Here is a 24311-nt window from a genome sequence, read left to right on the forward strand (position 1 = left end):
TATATATATATATATATATATATATATATATATATATATATATATATATAAAAGCCATACAACTACGTCAGAAATAACAATTAAAGACAGCCTACTGGGATAATATCTCAATTTCATTTCTTTGCTTTTAAACACTTTTGGTTCTCAAAACTGAAACCTAAATAGATTCACAATACACAGTAGAATATATTGTATAAATCTCAGATTACTTTGTAACACAATAATTGTTTTGTAATTGCTGAAGTTTTTAATTCATCATATTTTTGCAAATGTTCAGTCATTTTCATGAGGTACGTTCCCCGTGGCCACCTCCGGACGGCAGCAAACACAAATGACCGCAAATTACGCGGATAGAAGAAGAGGCAGAACCCAGAACTACTGTCACGACCGTCCTCATGACGACGAAAGAAAAAGTCTGAGTGAAAAGGAAAATGAGCTGAAAAAACTGCTTGTAATTAAAGTCACAAGTTATCATGTGTACTCTAATAGGAAGGAAGGGTTCTCGTGTACAGTGCTCCACTGTTGCTTTCTATTTGCATCTCTTCAGTGCTCCTCTGGTTCCTGTTTGCGAATAAAACTAACTAAACAGTTAGTAAACTTTGTAAAAATGGAGACATTCGGGTCCTCTAGTGTTTAATAGTTGTAGAAGGAATTCATTAACAGAGGACGTTAAAAGCACTAATACTTATAATGTATTAGGAGGAAAAAAGAAGACAGAATGGCAGACAGAAGGACTTACAACGTTGTGGTTTTGGGTGTGGGATTTCTGCTCATTTTCACCGCCTTCACCACCTGTGGGAACGTTGAAGTAAGTTCAAAACCCATCATCTATTAACCATGGTGCGTTTAGTTTGTAGTGTGGATTTCTCAAATGCCGATTTTGCAGATTGAAGATGAATTTTAATTAAGCCAACGTCTCAAAAATGAAATCTTGTGTCACAAATCAACACGTGCAACTCGCAGCAATTATTTATTTAGGCTACTTTGTTCTGTACTACAGCTATGCGTTTTATAAATGAAAGCATGAACAAGAAAACCAGTCTGCTGCTGTTTTTTTTGTAAAGTGAAGGAAATGGAAGTCAGAGGAGTTAGTCAGGCGCATCTCGTGTTTCTGATTTACTTCAACGGTCAGTGAAATTATCAAACAGGATGAATGACCTGAGGCCAAATAGGCTCTAAACTCTTTTGACAACCCTAATTCATTTTTCCCCACCCTTTCAGCAAACTGTGGTGAAAAGTCTGAACAATTCAACTTTCAGCGGAAGTGGTTACCACAGGTAAAAGAAAGAAAGAAACAGTTTATTTCACCAAATTAAAAACGCATAAAGATGTTAACTGTATTTCCTTTCCTTATTCTGCAGCCTGGGGATCATCTATGGAGTTTTTTCGTTCTCCAATCTGGTTGCACCAACTGTTGTTACAGTTATTGGAGCGAAACTGACCATGTTTTTGAGTGGCCTACTTTACAGGTAAACTTACCTGTGCTAAGTAGAGAAAGAGAAAGTAAGTAGGACACAAATGCTTAAATATGTGGCTCATGGCTGTTCTTTTGTTTAGTGGTTACATTGCAGTGTTCATCATGCCCTCTACTTGGTCATTTTACCTGACCTCTGTTCTCATCGGAGTAGGAGCAGCATGTAAGTTCCCATTTCATACATTGGTATTGGAAGTTTTGTTATTCCTACTCCTTTGTGTAATGCACTGGTACACTTGAAGCAAATCAGACCCTGAGCATGATACTACCACCTCCATGCCTGACATGACTCATCTAAACATAGTTGTGCTTATATTGATCAAACCTCTCAATGTGTGTCAGCAAATTGTAGTTGCACTTGAAAGTGTCAGTTTAAGAACCTCACTTCTCTGTGATCAGAATTTTAAAGAAATATGCCGCCGTCTCTTTGGCTTCCCGTCTGTTCCTAACCAATCTCCTTCCTTAGAGAGTGACAATTTGCTGCAGATATTTGCAGCTTAGACCCAGTTGGATGTACAAAAAGGACAATAATATGAAACACACACAAAACTGGTTTTGAAATGGACATATTAGTATTGAATATTAAAACAGAAAGGCTATCCCAGATGCTCAAATATGTTGGAAAAGTTGCAGACTGTGCTCAAACGCAAGGTCTGTCTCAAAATTACAGAAAGTTTAGAAAAACTCTCAATAAAAGAGTGGTCAAATATCCAGCCAGAATTGTCAGAAGCCTATTGATGGCCCCCCAAAAAAGTCTGTGGTCAAAATTAAACTATCTTGAAAACCTAAAATGAATTATTCCCAATAATGAGTTTCTGTAAACTTTTCACCGACCCTATATTTATGTAAGTAAAAAGACCTGACGCAGCTATACTTTTTGTATTTGTCTCTAAGCTTAATTGCTCTCTCTGAGAATACATAGTGAAACAGCATACAGGGTATTAAGAATAGCTGAAGAAATTTAAAGCTTGTAAATAGTTCGGCATGCTTGCCTTGGGCTACTGCAGCCCATGGAAGCTCTGTTTGTCTGCAGTAAAAATAAATAAATAAAAATAAAAAAATCAAAGTTGTGGTTAATCATGCATACAGGGATTATTGCGCCTGGATTATGCCGGTGCTATAAACAGTGTATCCTGAATTAGAACTTAAATAGATTAGGAACTGTGTCTCCAAGAAACACAGAGCATCTTGAGTTTACTCAAAAATGTTGGTGAAAATACAGAGAAGACCATCAACTTTGTTTTTGAAGGAATAACACAAAAAAAATTATTTGGAGCAGTTGTTTTAAGTTTACTTGTTTAATGCTGCCTCAAAACATTGCAGTGAGTTACACTTTTTTTTAATCTTTTGGCCACCGAATATTTGAATGCATTACTTGCTTACAGCCCAGTGTCATTTATCCCTTCTTGTCAGCAACTGAGTGGTGAATATCTTTTCCCTCCCTCTCTGCGTCCTGCAGTGCTCTGGACTGCGCAGGGGCATTTCCTGGTGGAAAACTCAGAAGCTTCCACCATCAACAGGAACACCGGTTTGTTCTGGGGTCTGCTACAATGCAGGTATCTACACGTTATACTCCAGGCTCAGTCAAAATGGGAATGCATGCATGTATGCATGCTGTAATTCTGGTCCATATTTTGAGGTTTGCTCAAAACACATTATTTCAGAACTTGAATTATTGTACATGGAAGAATTAATAGAAGAGCAACTTTTGTTGTATTTGGGAATTTAAGGTTCTTCATAGTAGTTTTTAATTAGTCCTCGTTATATGATGTGTTCCTAAAATTGGAGTGACTTTTATTGTTCAATATTTCCTTAATTCTTAATACTAAGTCTGTACATTTATCCAGCTCCCAGGGATTCTGGGAGCTTGTACTCAAGCTCCCAGCTCCCAGAATTCCTGTCCAGAACACATTACGTCTCGGCAGGATATGTTCCTTTGCTCTTCATTTACCATAATCAGATTTTAATAAAACACGTTGCTGCTGTTAAACACATCAAAGCTCCTTAAAAGCACAGCAAGCAAGATTTGGCCCTTTTCGTTTCTTGGATTTGGCCCATTTCTCATGCACGCCGGCTTGGACAGCTAATTTGTGTTTGCTCCAATTTGCAAATTGAATTAGTATTATAATTACATTGGCTGTCACCTGTGCCAAAGCTCCCAATAGGGCCATGCTAATCTGACTCTGCAGGGATGATCACGTCCGTAATAAACTTATGATTCAGTCGCTCACAGGCTGCAAACACAAACACAGAATGTCACTGTTAGCAGTCATGAATAGCCTCTGCTTCTCCTCACCGGGGTTCTTGGAAGGAGACCATATGTATGTATACAGATATTTAATCAAAGACAGAAATAGATTGAGATATTTAATAGAACATTTTTTTTTTTTTTGAAACCTCACTTATTTATGTGAAAATCTCACCATGGGCAGAAATTCATTATTTCTAAAAATAAAATTAATGTAGGTCACATTTTCTAACACTCAAGTTTTCAAATGGTTTACTTAATATCTTGCTCATAGGGTATTTATATATTTTTTTAAGTTACTCTAATCCACCAAGTGGAAAAACATCAATTAAAGGTCACAGCTTTTCAAACTCTAAAAAGCAGAAAAGAGGCTTGATGCATACAGATTGTGGTTTGTCTTTTCAGGGTAAGATGCTTTAAACTTACAAGGACCGGCTATAATTATTATAAAAGTTGATTACATTTTTCTCATTCTTAAAATGCCTGCATAATTATTAAGACATCCGTGAGAACAAGGAAGTCATATTATTTAATCACGGCCTGCTGCCTTAAAAACACTTTTCAAAAATGGAAAAAAGAAGTCAGTATAAAACAAGTAGAAACAAACAAAAAAAAAATTGATTTTCTTACTTTTGGGAAAAATTATAGAATCCCCTATAATTTCCATTCTTACTCACAACTGACACGTTTTGTTTTTCTTGAACATTTTGAGAAAATACAAACTGAATGGTTAAGATTGTTAGAGAAAACCAACACAGCAGACCAAGAAATACATCAAACCATCAACTTAAAGAAACATTCCTTGAAACAATTGAGAACTTCTTTTTTTGGAGTTTAAGTCATAGTAAGTAAATCAGTTGCAGGTTGAGCAAAACAAGCCCAGACCAGGATACCACCAGTTCAACATTTAAGAGATGGAACAGAGCCATAGCTGTGTATGCAGTGTTTCACTTCCTCCTAACAACATATATTTTTTAACCGGACAGCTCAGTTCTCATGGTTACAATTCATAAAACATTTCTAAAAGCACCTTTAGGCATAACCACATGATATTAAATAGAGCTGAGATAGAGAACAACCTTCTTTTCCAGATGAATAATATTTTTTTCCCCGAGCAGGTCTAAGTTGAACACTGTTGTTTAGTTGTCTCTTCATGGCAAACATTAAAATTTGATGGTCAAGAGTCTATTAAATGTGTAGATTTTTTTTAACTGTTAAGGAGATTCTTATCTCTTCTAAACAAGTTAACAGTGGTTCTTAAATTTGTACACCCTGTCTAACTACTGACTGATGTTTGAAGTGCAAGATTTTTTTTTTATTCTGAAATATAATTTTGCAAATGTGCGTTGCTAAAATTCAATTAGGTTTTGTGTATTCCACAATGTTTTCACAACGGGTCCCCAGATGGAGGTCATGCATAATCTTAATTTCATTGTAGCACACAAAAGCTCAAGGCCATAACAGAACTTCCAACATCTTTCTGCCACAAAATAAATAAACAAATACATACATTTCAGAAAGTTTTTCTAATATCCCCATTCCTACAAAAAATAATGTTTTAGCACAGATTTAGTTAAGAAGAAAACAGTGTTGGCTCTGTGAGTATAAAGGATCTGCCACTGCCCAGGCTTCCCTCATTCTTCCTTGGCAGAACTCCTGGTGAACATCAAATAAAATCAATCTTCTTAACACCAAGTCGCAATTCATTCTAGTATATTTCTAATCTTTATTTCAGCTACAAAATACATGTAGTTTTCTCAACCTTGCATGCTTTTCGGTCATGTGAGCATGGAGGAATAGATTCATTCGTTTAAAAAAATCAACAAAGAACAGATGAAAACATTGGAAGAAAAAAGAAAACAACTCCACCCAGAACCATTCTCAAAGTGACACATAGACAAATTTACTGCTGCTCAGTAGCAGTTTTTGCATGATAGCAGCTGATGTGTTACATTATGGGACTTTTCAGAGAGGCAACATTTGTTCTTTTATGTAATGACAAGCAGAGGCTACATTTTACATTTCATTGTGGGGATTTCTGTGGGTGCCACGCTCCATAAACTTCACACAGAATGCTGACGCTGGGATAACATGGCATATAGTGAATATACAGTGCACTATATAATATATAAAGAGCAATTGTGGGCAGCGTGTACTTGTACAGCAGGCTTGATTTAAAAGCTCCCTAAAGGGAAAGTGGGCGGCATATTTATGGACGGGTGAAAACAAACAGGCCAGCTGTGCTAATGATCAGAAAGAGAATAGAAGCTTTTTTTTTCAATTCATTAATAGAGTCCCTTTCATTTGCAGCATGCTGTTTGGGAATCTTTACATTTACCTCGACTGGAACGGAAAATCAGAAATATCAGGTGAAGTCAGACTCGGCTAATTACCGTTATAATTATAAAAGCAAAAATGTTGCACAATGATGCAAGTAAATGATTATCACACAGGATTATACGACTGGGAGGTAATTATAAATCTGTCTCAGCTCAACGGTCTTAAAATATCTGTCGCCTTTTATTAAAGCTGTTTATTTTAATCTCAGACAGCAGCAGGAGGAATATTTTTCTGTTCCTGCTGGTCTCCTCCATTCTTGGCACGCTCAGCTTCCTGGTCTTGAGGACGAGTCATCGTGAAGAGGAGCTGCTGTCTGAAGAGGAAGGGCAGTCGCTGCTCTCAACGCGCACAATGTAAAGGACCATCCTTCAGATAATTACACCTCTTTCCCCGTGGTCTTACAAAATCAACCAGAATGTACTGAGGTCATCACTCAGGAATAACATAACGATTCAAAGAGGAAACAGTTGTGAATTTGCTTTTTTTTTCCTCTCCACAAAATGATTTTCCTCCAAACTACCCGCCTTAGAGTTTCCAAGTGTTTGTCAAGATGAACGTAATGATACAGCTTTGCAGAAAGTTTGGAACTGGATTTGTTCTTCAAAATAATTACACTGGAATTTTTTTTGTCCAGGTTTTTGTAACTTTGACCGAGTCGAGCCCAGTGAAGGCACTCAACAAGAGTAGGCTGCAATCAGGCAGATCCTGGCCAGCTAAGATGGAGAACTGTTGAGTGTGGCAAGAAAGGCCCTCAATATGTTTTCTTTTCAGGCGTCTTTTAACTTTCATGAATATGGACGAGTACCTGAAAAGAAAGACGACTGAAAGTCAGATGAGAAGTATTTATGCACAAAAGCTTTTCCAAATAGCACGTAAAGAAACTGAGCTGTCTTAAAGATATAGTTTGCTTCATGTTTCCTCTGGAGTAAATCAATGCATTTCTCTGTGTGGCTGGGTAATTGATTTCCATTGATCACTTTGAGCATTGGAGAAGTTCAACATCAGTGTCTCTTCTGCTGTTTAGGTACAAGAACAGAGCAAACGCCGCTCTACAGGATACCAAAACAGAGTTCCGTAAGTTTTTATTTAGACTTTATTTAAAAATTACACAGGATCAGAAATGCAGTAAAAGATGTCACTTTTACTGCATTTCTGATCCTGAGTTTGAATGATAAAATCCCTTGCTTACAGTGCTCTCCATAAATATTTGAAAGTAAAAACGTTTTTAAGAAATACAAAAATAAAAATATAATTTCTTGCAAAGACATAATATGACACTTAATAAAACTGCTGCATTTCTCTTAGTGAGCTTGCCATTTGTTTTAATTGCAGCAAAATGAACCTTCATCTTCATTCAGTCTTCTTTACAAACGCTTGTTGTTTTAAACTGTTTAATCATATTTGACTGTGATTTCTCTTTTTCATTTGGAAGCTAAGAGAAATTGACTTTTTATGAACCTCTGTCAGTATTTATACCCCAGGGAAACAGGAGGTTATGGCCGGGTTACTTGCTAATCTGATTTATTAAAAAAACATACAGGTTTGAGTTGTATAGTTATTGTTGGAGGTGCAAATGGTTGTACTAAAATTATTTCTTTCTTAACTTTACGTTTTCTTTCTCGTTGAATATGCACTTCAATCAAAGGTTGGAATATTATGTTACAGCCTACACAATTATAAGACTGCTGACTCGACAGTTGTCCAGACAAGAGTCGTAAAAAGTTATTGATATAGAAGTTGATTGGTCACAAAATTCTGTGTGACATTATATTATTGGAAAGTTGAGTGAAAGGAAAATGTGGTAGAAAAATAACTGAAACATATTGCTCTAGTTTGAATAAATCTTCCTAATTTATGAGGCATAATCACTATATGTGGGTTTTATAATTGAGTTGATAATATTAACATTAATTGAGATACACTCAATAAATAGACAAACTGCTGCATTTAGGGTCACAGTGTATATAATTGTATATAATTATATAAAGTTGATAAGTAACAAAAAAAAAAAGAATTTTGAGAATGTGTTTTTAACATATAAACCCAAACATTATTTATTTTCCTATGCATTTCACTGAAAAACGTTTGGAGGAGTAATTCTGTTCAAGCACGAAGTACTTTATGAAAAAACAAAACACACATTTACTTAATTTTGGTGATCACAACAGTCTTTATCGTGAGCTTTGTGTTGCAAATGACTGACGGCATCACAATGCTGTCCCTTTTTTCATTCAATAGTTTTTCACAGCTGATATGAAACCATTAGAGATCTAAGAGACCCCTCCCCTACCCACCCATTTCCACCCCGCACTAAAAAACTTGACATTTTCTTTTTGTTTCCTGGTGATTTGTATTTGCGTCACATCTGACTGCTTCCATTCTGCAGCTAGCAGGCAGTTTTGTTTTTCTTCAAGTAAAACTTGCTTTCATGTGGATAAAAATCTCCCTGCTACGCGACAGAGTACACAGACAGTGCCTTAGCGTGAGTTTATCTCAGATTATCTCTCTGTTTGTCAACTGGAAACTCTGCCGCAGTTGCTCCTGCTTTCAGTGCTGCCCCAGGTTGTTTGGATGATCTGATTGCTCTTTGTCTCGTGTGTATCTTGCACACACGTAGACTTGTGTGCACCTGCCTCGAAAGATATCGGGTTTATCAAAGATGCATGCTGATTTATGTCAGAAAGGGCATCAAGGCATACATAAACAAACCTACTGGGATTTCTGCCCTAAAATCCAGATTTCTCTAACAGCCTGAATGGAAGCCTCTCCCGGGTGCTTTCCTTTCTGCATTTAAATGTGGCTCCTTGGTTCAATTTTTTTCTCCCATTCTCTTCCAGCACAGAACTTTAATTCTAAGGAGAAAATTGGACTTTAATGTCTGCATTTTAATCCACGCTTTCTGAAGCAGTAAACGAGGCATATTTGTTCAAAAAATATGGCTCCATTAGCAATTCAAATGAGTACATTGGATTTCTTTTTTTTATTTCTTACAGAAACCATCCTGCATCTATTGAAGACAAAAACAATGATGCTCCTGAGTCCCTGCATGGTTTACAGTGGTAAGAGAAATGTAGAAAATCGTCCTGCCTCTTGTGAAATGCTTGAAGTTGGAGCTGAAAAGACACTGTCCTGGTTCTCCAGGGCTTGAACTGTCTTTCTACAGTGGAGTGTACGGAACGTGCATTGGGGCAACTGCCCACTTTGAAGAAGCAGCCAAGGGCTTGATTGGGATCTCTGGGATAGTGGTGGGCATCGGAGAAATAGTAGGTGGGTTGACGCACTGCTGACAGAGATTTAAAAACCCACGAGAGGTTCTAGAAGTATTTTTTGTCCCATCAGGTGGGGGGTTGTTTGGACTCCTGTGTAAAAACAGTCGCTTCAGACGAACCTCGGTGGTGTTTCTGGGGATGGTCGTCCATTTCGTCGCTTCCTACCTAATTTTCCTCAACATCCCAGATGACGCGCCTATCGTCGTTGAAACCACCACAAAAAAAAATCCATTTCTAAACCCATCGTAGGTGGTTTTTTTATTTAACAGGAGGGAATTCAAGCTTCTGGACTGGCAGTTGTTATTCATGTCATGTTACTAATAAGCATTTTGTTTTCTCCTTCAGTGCATCTATTGCCCTGCTGTGCTCCTTCCTGCTTGGACTTGGAGATAGTTGCTTTAACACGCAGCTCTACAGCATATTGGGCTATATTTACGCCGAACAAAGCACGCCTGCCTTCGCCATCTTTAAATTCATCCAGGTAATCCTCGATTGCCAATTCTCAGACATTGTTAGCAGAGCCGAGCAAAGCTCAGTCAAAATGTTGTCCTGTCAAGTGTGAAATAAATTCAGCTGAAGCCTCATTAATAGGGATGGAAGGTGTCAGAAAGGCAAATCTTCACCTCGCCTCTTTTCTTTGCAGCATAGTTGATCTTGAAAAAGAATTACCTCTAGGAAATTGTGATATTTTCTAAGCTTGCTTTTCAAATAGTGGAACATATTTTTCAAGGTGTTATAATGAGCAAGTCTTTTAACTCTATGTTGGCATGCAGTGCTGTGAAAAAAAGTATTTATCTTCATACAAATTTCTTTCTTTTTTCTTTTTAGCTGTTGGCATTTGAGAATTTTATTTCATAATGGAGAAATCTATCAAATGTGAAAACTACTGCTGATCAAATAAGCCACAAAGTTCTTTATCACTTTTGTCCAATAACACTCTGCTGGAACACTCAATTGTTTGATTTAGGGACCAATTACATTTTTACAGGAAGAGGTTGACGATAGATTAAATACTCATTTGAAAGTTGCTTTTTGTGTTAGCAAAAATTAAAATTTACTGGATAATTTAAATTATTTAATTATGATTAAAACAAAACTAGACTGATTTCATCAAGCCAATTATGTTAAAATACAGGACAATTACAGATATATTTAAAAAATTAGACTATTGAAAAGTTCATTTATTTCAGGCCATTAATCTGTTAATTATGCAGATTTTCAACTAATAAAACTACATTTAAGATTAGAATGTCACATGAAGACACCAAAAAGGCATATACTTTCAATACAGAGATGGGCTTAGTTAAAAGTATATTTAATACATTCTTAAATGTTATTTTCAAAAGTTACATTTAATCTGACAAATGAGAAGATGCTACTTCATTCAAACAGACTGGTCTTTCTGATCCAGTGGTTCCCAAACTTTACGACAATTTTGTCAGACATTTTAAAACTGTAGTAAATCTGAAAATAACAGATTTACTGCAAGAAGTTGAAATTCTCAACTGGCATGTAATTCAAAATGCCGACGAGGAAAAGTCTCACCAACCCTGACCCTAAAATTCAACATGGCTGCCTTTCACATAAAAAGATAGTGATAGCCACTGTAAATGTAAAGTAAAGCACTGATTTTGGAACATGAAACTCCAACATGGTTAAGTTGGGTTTGATATCTTTGTCAGATCCATGTTCTAACTTCAGAGCAATGTAAGAAAAAAAATAAAAAAATCACGCCTAGCAAACTGTTTCTTGTGCACTGTCTTTCACTTTGTCACAGCTAATTTGCACATATTTACTTTGTTATTAATGTCAACATTTCTTCTGAGTACCACTAGAGGTAGCTCAAATACCACCCGTGTAACATGTTCCACAGTTGGACAAACATGGCTGCAGATGAGATGTTACAAACCTTGCAGTTCTTTATTCTCATAACCAACCATACAATTTATGTGTCCTGGTAGTCTGTGAGTGCAGCAGTGGCGTTCTTCTACAGCGGCTACCTTCTGCTGACGTGGCAGCTCCTGCTTCTGGTCATCCTCGGCTTTACTGGAACTCTCTGCTTCTTCATAGTTGAGAGGATACAGGAGTACTCCATGGATTCACAGGAACTTTGAAAAGCAGGTTTCTGTGGTCAGAATCATTTATGACCTGGAAAACAAATGTAATCCTGAAACTCAGTCTTGCATTTTAATTAAAAAAATAATAATGTATCATTGTGATAAAGTGACCAATGAAGAATCACAGCATATCAGCTTCTGCAATATGTTAGAATGTTAGTTGACCTTGTTATGGTCAAACGTTTATATCCACTTGTTTTATATTATACTCCACATTATTTCTAGCTCAGGTTTGTCTTAATGAAAATTCTAATATTTTATGTGTCTACATCCTTTTTATGAATATAAATTATACTAAATAATGCCTGACAATCACTACTTTATGTCATGTTTGTACATTTTGCTCTGTAGTGTAAATGTCTCTTCCTTTTGGGCAAATCTTTGAATAATAAAATTTTAACGCACGCTGGAATCCTGTGACTGTTGATTGCACTAGGCGCTACCATTGCTGAAAATTACACACACAAATTCTTATCTGTGCAGTTTAGCATGAAACCTGTCATAAATAGGGTTTGAATTAATAATATCAGAATAAATATTTAATATGCATCAAATATAAATGTTGAAAACAATATGATTTATTAAAATAACTATACATTTTAAATGTTGAGTATTTATTTTTAAATACATGTAAGTAGTGAAATTCAAATATAAATATTAAATGTATACCTTTACTTGATACAAATTAAATATACCTACTAACAGGTAAATTTAGCAATGTCCAAAGTCAGACTGTGTTATATCAGTCTGTGTTTTGTCAAAATGTGCTTCCCCTCCTTTCTACTTGGACTTTGACTTGACAGAAAAGTCCTTTACATCAATTAACGTAAGAATTGTAGCTCTGGTGCTCAGTATGTTTTTAGCAATTATGTTTAATTTGAAGTGAGCATGGGTAACAATGATGAACCTTAAGACCAGAAAACCATAGAAGTATCACAAAAAATCATTAATCTTAATGTCATTTTTATCAAAAATCGCTTTTATTTAAATTATATATAAAATGAGTGCATAATCAATATTCCAGAGTTAATTCAAACACTTGACCATCACAATACATTCTGGTGGGATGCTTAAGTCTGATTAGTCCGATCATTGCAAAAAGACAGTGTTTCCTACATAAAATGAGTTATGTATTTTTTTTGTGTGTGAATATATTAGTATATTAAAAAAAATCTTAACATCAGATAAGAGATCTTATGTTTAGGGGTTCCATTCACAAGGCTTTTACTCTAGGATGTTAGCTTCTATTTTATTTATTATTATCTGCTTCATGTAGAAATCTATATAAATGCACACATTTAATAAATAATATGTATGTTTGAACATATCTATATGTACTGGTATTATTAAAAACATACATTTAACCTATGTAAACATTTGTAAAGACATTAAATAAATGATTTTACATATTGTGCATTATTTTAAATTAATGGATTAAATTGTGGTTTTCTAAAATAAATGTGATGGCAGTGACTGTTAGTACATTTGTTATGCTTATTAAGTAATATTGTGCATTGAAACTCAGATGATTTAGTATTCAACAACTCTGAAAACAGAGAAGATGTTTATTGAGGTTGACTTTGACAAACTTACATAACCTTAGCTCTCTATAAACACATACCTTGCAATCTTTGGCTACCACTCCTGTGACTGTTGTGAATTGTGGTCTTTTAAATTAAATTTTAATTGACCACAACATGGACCTCCAGCTCGTAGCCAATCTCCCCAGCCGAATCACTTAATTTTAACCCCAATTTGTCAGATTTGTTTAAAAATCAATAATGCTATTAATCAAAAAGGAGCATGCATGGCTCAGTTTCAGTGAAAAGGTCAGAAGCCCACAGGTCTCACATTACTTTATAGGTAATTGAGTATTGATTAAGTTATAATGAGAGAAAGCAGGTTAGTGAAATCTTAAGTCAGTTGTGTCACTTACTGATATAACAAAGAACGGAAGGGTTAATGAAAGTTTACAGCATTTGGCCCCAGTATTACATCCCAGCATGATCTGTGTTATTAGTTTAGTAGAGTAACCTTGTAAGGAGTGTAGCTCAGTTTGGATAAGTCTATTACCTCAGCCCTGGTATATTTAATGCATGAGTAGTTCTAAAAGTCTCAAGCACAGAATTCAGCCTATGTTCAGTCAAGTTAAAGACAATGTCGACAAAGAACATATGAATCTTGTTTGTGTTTATCGAGCTTTTGTTTTAATTGAGCGTTCCCCCAGCCCTTCGGATCCACCCGACGAACACCAGCTTGATTTCCCGAAGCACCACTTCAGCCTGCCGCACCTTTGGTTGATAACTTGAACAAATGTGCACACCGGGGCTGATCTGCTTCATTTTGCCACATCCTCACAGTCCTAATAGGTGGATCTGATTGAAATGGACTTGCAGCATGCACGACTGGGGCCTTGAAAAGCGCAGCGTGCGCTCTGTGTCGTCAGTTATTGTGTTTTTAGATGCGAGAGAATGAGTTTTCACTATTAGGGCTTTTATCCAGTGAAGCTGTTTTAATTTCGGAGTCTGTGTATGCCCAAGAGATTGGTTCATTTACTTCTATCATTTCCTTCTGTGACCTGCTTGATTGCCTCAGACTGTCAGTTTATTCAGAGTTACAACCGTTCTGTACCTGTAGTTCACTGGGTTATTAAATTTGAGGACTTGTCTCATTTTCCCAGAATTATGGAAATCACACGTTGTAGGATATTTGAATGAATGAGGTGGAGTAGACAATTAAATAAGCCAATTTCCAAAGAAAATAATATCAAATCAGATGACTAATAAATGTAGGATTTTGGGTTAGTTTGTGCAGCATTTAGCTTTGCACACAGTAAATGTTGTCTCAGTCATCAGCAGTTAAATTGAGACTAATCACTTAGCAGTGTGTGTTCAGCATTCAAAGGTTTGTCTGATGTAACATTATAGGAAATTAGCCTTCCATTGGGTAAAAACTTTAGCAGCGAAATTGATAGTAAACGTGTTTTATTATGAAATAAAGTCATGACCACCAGAAGCTGACAGAAAAGCTGATTTCTAAAGAGCGGACATAGTGCCAGTATTTGACAGGGATGAATAGCACGTCTCCAGGCTGTAAGACACACTCGAGGTACGGTGCCTTCACAAACTCAGGGAAGCGTTCAGCATCTGGACTCTCCACCTCCACCTGCACAGAAGAGTTCAGAAACTGGAAGCACTGAATCTTTTTTTTTTTCTTGGCAGGTGCAACACATGTTTTCTCTACAGACTTGTCAATCGCACCTGACTGGTGTTGTGAAGAAGCTGGGATTCGTGAGGATAAAGCTTCTCTGTGTCCTCTGGGGAATACAGCCGTATGTATTTGTTTCCCACTACCTTCAGATATGCAAAAGAAATCTCAAGAGGTTATTCTCTGATCAGGAGTCAGCTGTTTAGAAAGAGAATAGTTGTAGTCACCTGAGCCAGGAAGTTCTGCTGGGGATCTTGGTGAAGAGGAGATACCGTACCCTTAGGCCCAAACCACGCATTTACTGTGATGTCATCTTCATCTCCTTCACCAAGACAGCAATAATCCGGGATGCGAATATCTTCCTTTAATTCTGGGATCTAGAATTAGAGGAAGACATTATAGGACATCTAAGGCAGAAAATGAAACAAACAGAAGATACACGAATGAAATTAGTTTTGGAGCATTCAACATTATTCTTCAGCAGCTGAAAAAAATCTTCATTGAAGTTATTATAATAGAATTTTTATGGTTTTCAATGAGGCACCGATGAATTTATCAACTCATCATGATGTTAGCAATACAGCATGTGTATAACAGTGCTGTGAAAGAGATTTTTTTTCCCTTTGTTTGTCAAAGTGCATTTTTGTCACACTTGAAGGTTTCAGATCGTCAAATTAAAGAAAAACTACTGGACAGATTTTTTTCTTATGAAAAATTTACCCTGGCTTGTTTTACATGGTTGTGGAAGAATTTTGGCACACTCTTCTTCTCCTGACTTGTTTTAGCACTGGCACATTGAACACCAATTCATTTTTGAGTAGAAGTAACCTGCTGAAGGTCACAGCATCTCAACCGGATTTAATTCGAGACTTTGACTCGGTTGCTTTGTTTTTCTGAGTCAGAAAAACAAATTAACGTGCTTGTGTGCTTTGCATTGTTATGCTGCTGTATAACCAAAGCACTTGAGCTTAAGGCCAGAACCAGATGGTTCATGATTCCATCAATTACAACAGATCATCAGGTCCGAAAGAAGAAAAGTGGCCCCAGACTTTCACTTCTTCTTCTTGTTTAATGGACGTTGGCTTCCAATGTAATGGTGCATTACTGCCACCACCTGCACTGGTGGTGGCAGGTCTGAAACATGTTCTCTTAAACAAAGCATACTCGTACACACACACAAAACAGCATAAGGGTCTCAGACGACTTTTTGTTGTTGGTGTAATTCCAGACATAACAGGATGCAGATCTTTAAAAAGTTGCAGCAATGTAGATATCACTTGGTTCCTGAATGAGTTGTGGATTTGCACATGAACTTATTTTAGCAATCTGATCACGCTTGTGAAGATTTGCCACCATTTCTTGTTTTCGCCATTTGTTAACAACTACCACCACTCTGGCTTGTTGCAGTGTTAAAGCTTTAGAATTGGCTTTGCAAGCATTTCCAAACTGATGACTTTGTTTCTCATCTATTCTTGGATATCTTTAAGTCAGAGCACAATGTGTTATAATCATGTCTGGGCATGACGAGTGAATGTGAATCCAATATATTTCTAATAGATTTGATTAATTATATATAATTATACCACACCTTTGTTAATTTGGTGCATAATTTAACAGGAGAGTTGTATTTAGATACTGTAGTTTATAAAAAAACTACTGATAAAAAGCATTCTATATTTTCTCCAATATTACAATTGGTTTCTGAAACATTTAGGTGTGAAAAGAAGAAATCTGTCGGACAGCACACACTTTGTCACAGCACTGCATATGGATTGCAGTTGTCATGGCAATATCAATGTGTGCAAAACCACATTTGTGAGGGACTGTTGAAATAATCAGGAAATAATCGGTAGGCTATAAGATTGTAGAAGCTGTGCAATAAAACTTTAATAAGGTATTCCGAGTCCTGGACGCCTACAGTCACTATAGATCCAGATATATCGACCAAAATCAGAAAAATCAAGGAAGGTGGTTAGAATGTCTGAATGATGTAAAAATTAAGTACTAGTGATTATCAGCAATAATATCCCAATGTCATGTTTTACTGATATCATGCAGACCTACTTAGTTTTTGTCTTTGTGATAGATTTTTATGTCTCTAAAAATGATAACTCCATGTACAAAATTTGATGACTGCTAATTAGGGACTTTTTATCACAATATCACAGAATATTTTTTATATTAAATAGTGTACAAAATAAGTTTATTAGTTATAGTTTCTGAAGTTAAATTTTTTTATACAGAAACACCCAATTGTGAAAGATGCAGATCTTTAGCTTCACAATCAAAAAATGTTCTAAAAATGTCTGAAATTTATAAATAATATATAATCCCTTTGTAAAGCTCAATCTCCAATGCAGTAACTTGTATCAAGTTAGGTAAAAAAAATATGATATAGCATAAATAAATCTTTTTATTAATATCTTATTGTGAGAGCGTCTTTGATTTGTTGCTCCTGTTCTGCCAGAAAGTGAAAAACTCTGAAAAACTTGATTGTTGCTTCCTCGATTCAAGTTTCTTATCTGCTTTGATCAAACAGCAGGTTTATCATAAATTTTTGAAAACAGGTAGCTGCTCATTATTCTTTAAAGATGTGCCAAACAAACCAAAAATTAGGTCTTATCTATATCAGTTCAAATGTTGTGAGGAAGAGAACAAACACCTAGACAAAAAATCAGCCATTTCAGGGCTCCAATTAGTATTTTCCAGGGAAAACAAACTGACGCCCTGCCAGTGATGGCTGTGGGTTTTTTTTTTTTTTTTTGCACAGTCCTTACAGTGTCTTGTAAAAGTATTCAAAGCCCTTGAATACTTGAAAACTCCAATGTGTTTTATTGGGAATTTGATGGTAGACTGTCATAAAGTTGAGTGCAATTTTGAAATAGATGTATTTATTAGCTCTTTTTTAGTACAAATACACATGAGAAATGTGAGGGAAAATCTGTATACAGGAAATTAGTAGAGCACTCATTAAATCTAGTTTTGATGGCATAAAAAAGGCATTATTGAAATAAATCCACATAAACTCTGTTTTAAAGTTGCCACAAGATATTTAGGAAACAGCAAATGATAGGAAACAAAGATTTTTTTTAAGTCTGCGCAGTAATCTGGACAGACTACCCTTACGGTGAAACATGGTGATAGTAGCATCATGCTGTGGGCATGTTAGAGGCCCAGTCCAGATGAAAATCCATTTGAGGCTGCTCTCTATCCAATCTGACTGAGCTGATTGGAACTATTTTGCAAACAATTGGAAAAAAAAAAGTCAAATGCACAAAGGATTTATTCTTTGTAAAAGCCTTTGAGAACCATTCATCTTTTTTCTTGCACTTCATAGATGTGAGATACTTTAAGGTGCTCCATTGTAATGTTGCATAGTTCAAGGGTTAGAAATAACTTTGCAACAGATTGCATAAAACAGATAACATCAATAGGATAAGAAAGCAACGATGATAATTTACCAACATGGTAGATCAAAAATACAAGTACCTGATCAAAAAGTTGGTGTTGAGCGAGATAACCCACAGCTTTGTGATCACTCTCAGACTCTGAAACCTGGGAAGCAAAAGACGTGGACAAATGACTCTTATTACCCATAATTAAAATTATAATGTGGGCTAAAAACAAAAAAAGACACACTCACTTTATTCAAAATGTATTTGTCGATGAACTCATTGACCGTAAGCAGGGTTTGTGACCAGTCCTCGTCTGTATAGCGGGAGCCCACCTCGACGGGAACTGTCCGGCAGCCAGCCACGGACCTCAAGTACTCGATGCTTCACAGGAGAGAGACAATAATTACTATCCTCAAAAACATACAGGGCCGTTATGATTTGGGGAGTGCACAACAACATGGTAAAACAGCCCTTTTGGATGGGAATCAGAGCAGCAGAAAAATTGTGACCTGAAATGATTTAGAAGAATCACAGATGTTTAGATGAATTAAGCAACCTGTGCTCAGTTTATTGTCTAAAATCTTACTTATTTAAGCTAAATTAGATTGAACTCAGATTTTTATATCTTACCATACTGAGTTTGTGCGTTATGTGTAAGTTGTCCTTCTGTTTGAGAGTACTCGAGCTTTCCCGTCCTCTCAGCCCAACAAGAGCTCTCAGCTCTTGTGATAAGTATATATCAGTCTGATTACTTTGCTGGACTGAATGTAACTGCAGGATAATGTTAATAATAAAAGCTTATTTTGATGGCTTAAATTAAAATCCTTCAGTCAATCATTTAGGTGTACTTTCAGATGAAATGTACTATCAAGAGACACAATATTTAGCTGAAAATGCATAGATTCTGAGAAAACAAACCTCCAGGGATGTTTGTGGAGGGCAGGCCAGTGGTCAATTATCCCCTCTAAAATCACTGGTTTGAGGGGAAGGAGGTAGTTTGCATTGAAGCTTTCCAGTGAAGGACACTTAATTCTGGGAACTGACAACTCGTCTTTGATTAGACCAACATGTGGGCTTGCAATCTTCCTTTTCTGTTAATAACGACAGAGAGAAAAAATAGCAAAACAAGGTCAGTTTAAACTTCAGAGGATACTTACCGAAAAGGATTGAGTGTTTCAGACATTTCACTAAATAATTTGTTAGAATCTCAGCTAGTTTTAAGAGCTGTGTTTTCAGTTATCTTGTTTTTTTTTATTTTATTTTACCGTAATGAAAATACATTTGATGTCATTGAAAGCTGAAATAGCAAAGAAAAACATGTTTGAAATAGAATAATATACAGCACTCTCCACATTCACTGGCACCTTGGTTAGATGTCTGTGAAAAGAAAAAATAGATGAATGAATAAAATAAAAATATTTCTCAGAGTGAGCATACACACACAGAGGGTTATCTGACCATTCCTCCTCTGAGTCCTCTCCAATGCTCTCTTCTCTTCAGGTCAGCTCACAGATTTTCAAAAGGATTTAAGTTTGAGGACCTAAAATTGTGGTCATAAAAAGAGGCTGGTTTTTTGTTTGGTGAACCCATTCTGTGTTTATTTGGCCATCTGTTTTATCCATTTTCAGTTTTCTGGACGTCCACGAATTACATAATAATATTAAAAACGTCCTGGTGTTACAAAGAGTTCCTGGTGCCATGCATTCTAACAAGGTTCCAACCTTCGCAAGCAAAACAGGCCCACATCACCACAGATTGTCCGTATTAGTGAAGAGTGAATAATAAAATTATACAACATGTTTTTCAACATTTGGAGTTGTTGTTGCAAAAACGCTTCAGTTTAATTTCATCTGACAGAAAGTGTTCAGCTGACTACTTTTATGTTTGTGATGGCAGTCCTTACCAGAATTTTTTATTGTTATGGACAGCAAACAACCAGTTGGCATGAAGTTAGAATATTATGGTTATTATGGAGACATGGCGAGCCCAAAACTCAACTCTTTGCTTCAGTTCTCTAACTGTGAGTTTTTTAGATATTTTTTACTTTTATGTGTCAGTTAGCATCATCCTTCCTCTGTATGGCTGGCAGATAACCACGGGTCCTCATGCAGCTACGTTTCTCACAGTTACAGTTATTTTAACCTTTTAAGTTTAAATTTAAATTGATATAAGCAAGTGGAGATGAGGAAATTATTTGTCATTTCTTCCCATGATCAACATATAAACATTGTGTTCTCTAGTCTCACTCTTAAGAATAGCCAAAATAGATAAGCTTCTGTTTCATGTCTCATTTATAACCCAATAAAAATAAAATATACTATAAACAGAGTTTAATTGTTAATTAAAAGTTTCTGATGCTTCAGTTCAATTTATTTTATAGGAATTGTTAAGACGGCATTGATTGTGGTGCAGTAAAATAATTACTTCTACATGTGAGATTTTTTTTCCTTCCGCTGAAACATTGGACCTAAATGAAAAATATTGCTCTGAATGCATTTTTACTACAAAAGTATGTGATTGCAACAAAAAATTTGACTTTACCTTCAGTCTTTTTCTTTAACAGGGTGATGATAAATGTGGAGGCGTTTGTACCTAGACAAAGCTGAGTTTTTTTTTCTTACATTTATTTTAATACCTCTTAATACAAGAAGCTGATGACAATTGTTTCAGCTGTTTGAGATGTCAAAATATGTAATCAAGAAAAGAAGTAAGACTCCTCGGAGTCTAAACACAATGTTCTGACCTTTCAGTATTAAAAAAGGGACGTGTGGAAAAGAAGACAACAAACCTTTGCCTCAATGTCTTCATGATTATCTTCTTCTTTAGCCAATGTCCTTATTTCCCTTTGCAGAATTCGAACGATGACATGAAGTATATTTTCCATGATGGCTGCACCCATCAGCAAACCCATGTCACATGTTCTGATGGCCTGCAGGATCTCCTCATCTGATGGACTCCCTCGACAGATCGCAGCTGCTTTGAACAGACAGCCATACGAGTAAACACGCCTCCACTCTTTGTCCACATGGCGCCATGTTCCCGTGTTAAGTCTCTCCCATGAATAGTCCAAAATGATCTGAGCAGTGAGAATTTGTCTGGTGCTCGTCGTGTCGCCGTACAGCTGCTGGCGGGCCCGTTTCAGCATCTCCACCACACTTAACGGCACTTTATCACTAAACTGCAGCGGAAACTGTTCTTCATTAGAAGGCAGGGTGGCTGAGATTTTTGTCCACAAAGATGCCATGGATCAGAAGAATGTTCTACGCTCTGAGAGATGAAGAAAAACAGTGAAAGTGAAGCAATGACCCAAAAGAAATTCTAATCTAAACTAAAGTTGCATCCTCACACTGCACAGTCGATCTTGGAACACATTGATGCATTTTTGTTCAGACAAAAGCTGGGACATTATGTGTGTTTGGCAGGTTGTGGGCCCATCAGTGTGGCAATCTGCAAAAACCTGCCACACACATACAGCCTCACTGCTGCAGGGAAACAGACGTTGTACACATAATTTCCTAACTGGCAAACACCAAACACAGGTGAGGACAGCCTGAGCCAGGACCGCACGTGTGACACATGAACAATGACGACAGTTTGCAGCGCGGAAATGCCAACACTGCCTCTGTGTTGCTCCATCCATACTCGGACGCTCTCTGCTTCCAGTAGAGGCTGCCAACATCTAAGCACCTCATTTATTTTTACGTGGAAACAGAACCGTGTGAACCCAGAAGCGGGCTAAACTCATCAAAATGAATAATTGTGTTTATTAAACCACATGTCTAAGGGATGATGTTGGCCTCCAGCAGTTCTCAGATTTTTGCACATTCACATGAACAGACACTAAAACCAAATAATCATAAAACACAAACATTAAGAAGCAAAAACTAAAAAGGCTACTTATACAGTCACTCAATCTCCTCTAGAGGTGAAATTGTTGTGGTATCAGATCACAGAATATTGAGCATGTGGACACTACACATGTTAACAAATCACACGACTGCTTTGTTTGCTTACCTAAACTGTCTATTTAGTACTATCAGTGGCAAGCAGAAGGGACTAATTGTGAATCCCAAACCCCTAAAACGTCTGACCTTCCTCCTCATTGCCTGGATGAGAAAGTAACCTTGGAGAACAGTTCTCATCATCTTTAGTCACTTTCAATTTATCTAGTTGTGAGGTGCAAAAAAACAACCTTTGGTGAAAACTTTTATATTTTATTAGCTTTCTTAATTCACCAAAATTACTAAACCATAGTAACAAAATTAACTCCTGTTTTATTATGTCTTCTTTTATTTAACTTAACTTGTATACATTTTTTTTGCCAGCTTGTTTTTAATTACATCGCTATTATGTGTTTGGTTCTTTGAATATGTTTAATCATTCTTTTATATGCATGAGCCAAACACAATTTTCTTCTCTGGTGGACCATTCAGACATATTCTGTTGTGATCTATTGAACAATTATGGTCAAACAATAAAAAAAACTTAACGGTTCTCAAGAAATTTTATTAGTGATGCACAAATCAATTAGACAGTGAACAAAATAGTTTTTGCCTTCACTGGGGACCATCAGATCAAATATGGATCGATTATCAAGGTATAACAAAACTTAACAAATTACGGTTTCAAAATTTGTGAAATTATCTGTCATACTGTTCCTACTTTTTGCTCACAGTACAGCTAAATAAAATTCATTTAGAGCCACAAATGTTAATAACCTTTTGTGAAAAAAAAACAATAGTATTTTTTTCTGAAATCTACACTGTTGGAAATGTCATTTTTAAAAGAACCACCATTTCATTTCTGTTATTATGTAGTTTTAAAGCAAAAAAATACACAAAAACAAAAACATTTACATAAAGAGGATCGATACATTTTCTTTTATTGGATGTGGATGTTTGTGGAAAATTACTTGTGTCATTCTGCTGTGGAAATTCAATGCCTGATTTATTCCATGCAAAAACATAAAATAAGCCACAAAAGCTCTGCAGAAACTTGTTGGTTCTGCACAATTTAAGTTAAATTATTGTGTCAGTATCAAAAGTCCATAGAGCCACTTGAGGTGCAGGAACTGCAGGGCCCAGTCCAAGGGACCACAGTTTTTTCTGGCTGTATGCAGCACAGTAACACAACACAGCCCTCCCTCTGCCTGTTGCTCTGCACTGCCAACCAGCTGAATCAAAGTATGATTCAACACCTTTCCTTTGCTTAAAGAAAAGGCACACATAAAGAAAGGCTGTGGGAAAGTTTAAAAAACTGCAATTTTTCCATGGGATTTAAGGGAGTCACTAATTGTTATGCAGCTGTTTTGAAACTGCATTCATATAACTCCGATACATTCAATTATTTTGCATCAACAGGAATACTTTTATAAATTTTGATTTTAAATTTGTGAGTAAGTGACACTTTCTATATACTCTGTCTATTAAACACTGGGAAACTCATTTGGTTTATTTATTCCAGTTACCTAAATAAAATAAAACATTAAGTTTTTATTCCCTGTCTATGAATACATACATTACGTTTTGAATTTGTGTTTAGGTTTAAGATTATAGACATTACACCTAATGGATTATGACGATGTGGATTATTTTCATTTACTGCCAAGTTCACAACTACTAATAGAAAAAAAAAATCTGAAATAATCTCTAGGAATTATGATAAATCCCTAACATTTATGTCAGATTAAAGGGGCCAAGATTGTAAGAGTTTGACTCAAAGCGATGAAGAAGCAACAAAAACGATTTATTTTACAGCACCATAATCTTTCGTGATAGAAGAAAGCCTATTGAAAATCAACTAACGTTTGAAGAAATGTTGACCTTTAGCTTGAGTTAATATAAGGAGCGGAAAAAAATAATTAAGCTCGTGTAAGAATGCGTCCTAAAGCAAACTTCTGCTTAAAATATTAATATTTCATACGAATATAACCAACTAACTAGGTAAGAATATTTACCTCTTAAACAGTGCAAATTCCATCATAATCTGGACTGCGAAGAACAGCTCGGCTGCGGGTGACACAGCATAAACATTCCGACTGGGAACTTGAACACCAGGAAATATTGGTTCCGTGCTGCTATTAAAGTTGGAAATGTCCAAATTAGAAGTTATGAAGTCGGGAAATCTGTTATTAATATTATTGAGAGTGCTTAAAATTATATTATATACCCTTCTTTAGATTTAGAAAAAAGCTAATATTAATTCACTATCTAGTCTCCTCTTAAGAATATGCTTTAAAATGAAAGTAACAGATGCAGAAGT

The 24311-nt window shown here is 36.1% G+C and overlaps 2 protein-coding genes across 2 annotated transcripts; one reads left to right on the plus strand and one right to left on the minus strand.

Annotated features, from left to right (window-relative positions):
• Nucleotides 1-369: 369 nt before the first annotated feature.
• LOC129352572 (UNC93-like protein MFSD11) lies at nucleotides 370-11853 on the plus strand. Its single transcript, XM_055021633.1, has 13 exons — nucleotides 370-808; nucleotides 1222-1277; nucleotides 1362-1469; nucleotides 1558-1637; nucleotides 2934-3030; nucleotides 6033-6091; nucleotides 6271-6415; nucleotides 7087-7136; nucleotides 9056-9121; nucleotides 9204-9329; nucleotides 9402-9576; nucleotides 9677-9812; nucleotides 11293-11853. Exons 1-13 carry the CDS (start codon nucleotides 719-721, stop codon nucleotides 11443-11445), a joined length of 1341 nt encoding a protein of 446 aa, XP_054877608.1. The 5' UTR covers nucleotides 370-718; the 3' UTR covers nucleotides 11446-11853.
• A 578-nt stretch (nucleotides 11854-12431) lies between these two features.
• On the minus strand, nucleotides 12432-24084 carry kdm8 (lysine (K)-specific demethylase 8). The gene is made up of 8 exons (XM_055021509.1): nucleotides 24007-24084; nucleotides 20839-21317; nucleotides 18969-19141; nucleotides 18299-18431; nucleotides 18145-18210; nucleotides 14883-15032; nucleotides 14709-14801; nucleotides 12432-14613 (listed from the first exon to the last, which is right to left on the minus strand). The coding sequence occupies exons 2-8, from the start codon at nucleotides 21292-21294 to the stop codon at nucleotides 14449-14451; spliced, it is 1236 nt and encodes a 411-aa protein (XP_054877484.1). The 5' UTR covers nucleotides 21295-21317; nucleotides 24007-24084; the 3' UTR covers nucleotides 12432-14448.
• Nucleotides 24085-24311: the final 227 nt, after the last annotated feature.

This window comes from Poeciliopsis prolifica, unplaced genomic scaffold (assembly GCF_027474105.1).
Source record: "Poeciliopsis prolifica strain line A6 unplaced genomic scaffold, Auburn_PproV2 SCAFFOLD077, whole genome shotgun sequence".
Classification (NCBI taxonomy): Eukaryota; Metazoa; Chordata; class Actinopteri; order Cyprinodontiformes; family Poeciliidae; genus Poeciliopsis; species Poeciliopsis prolifica.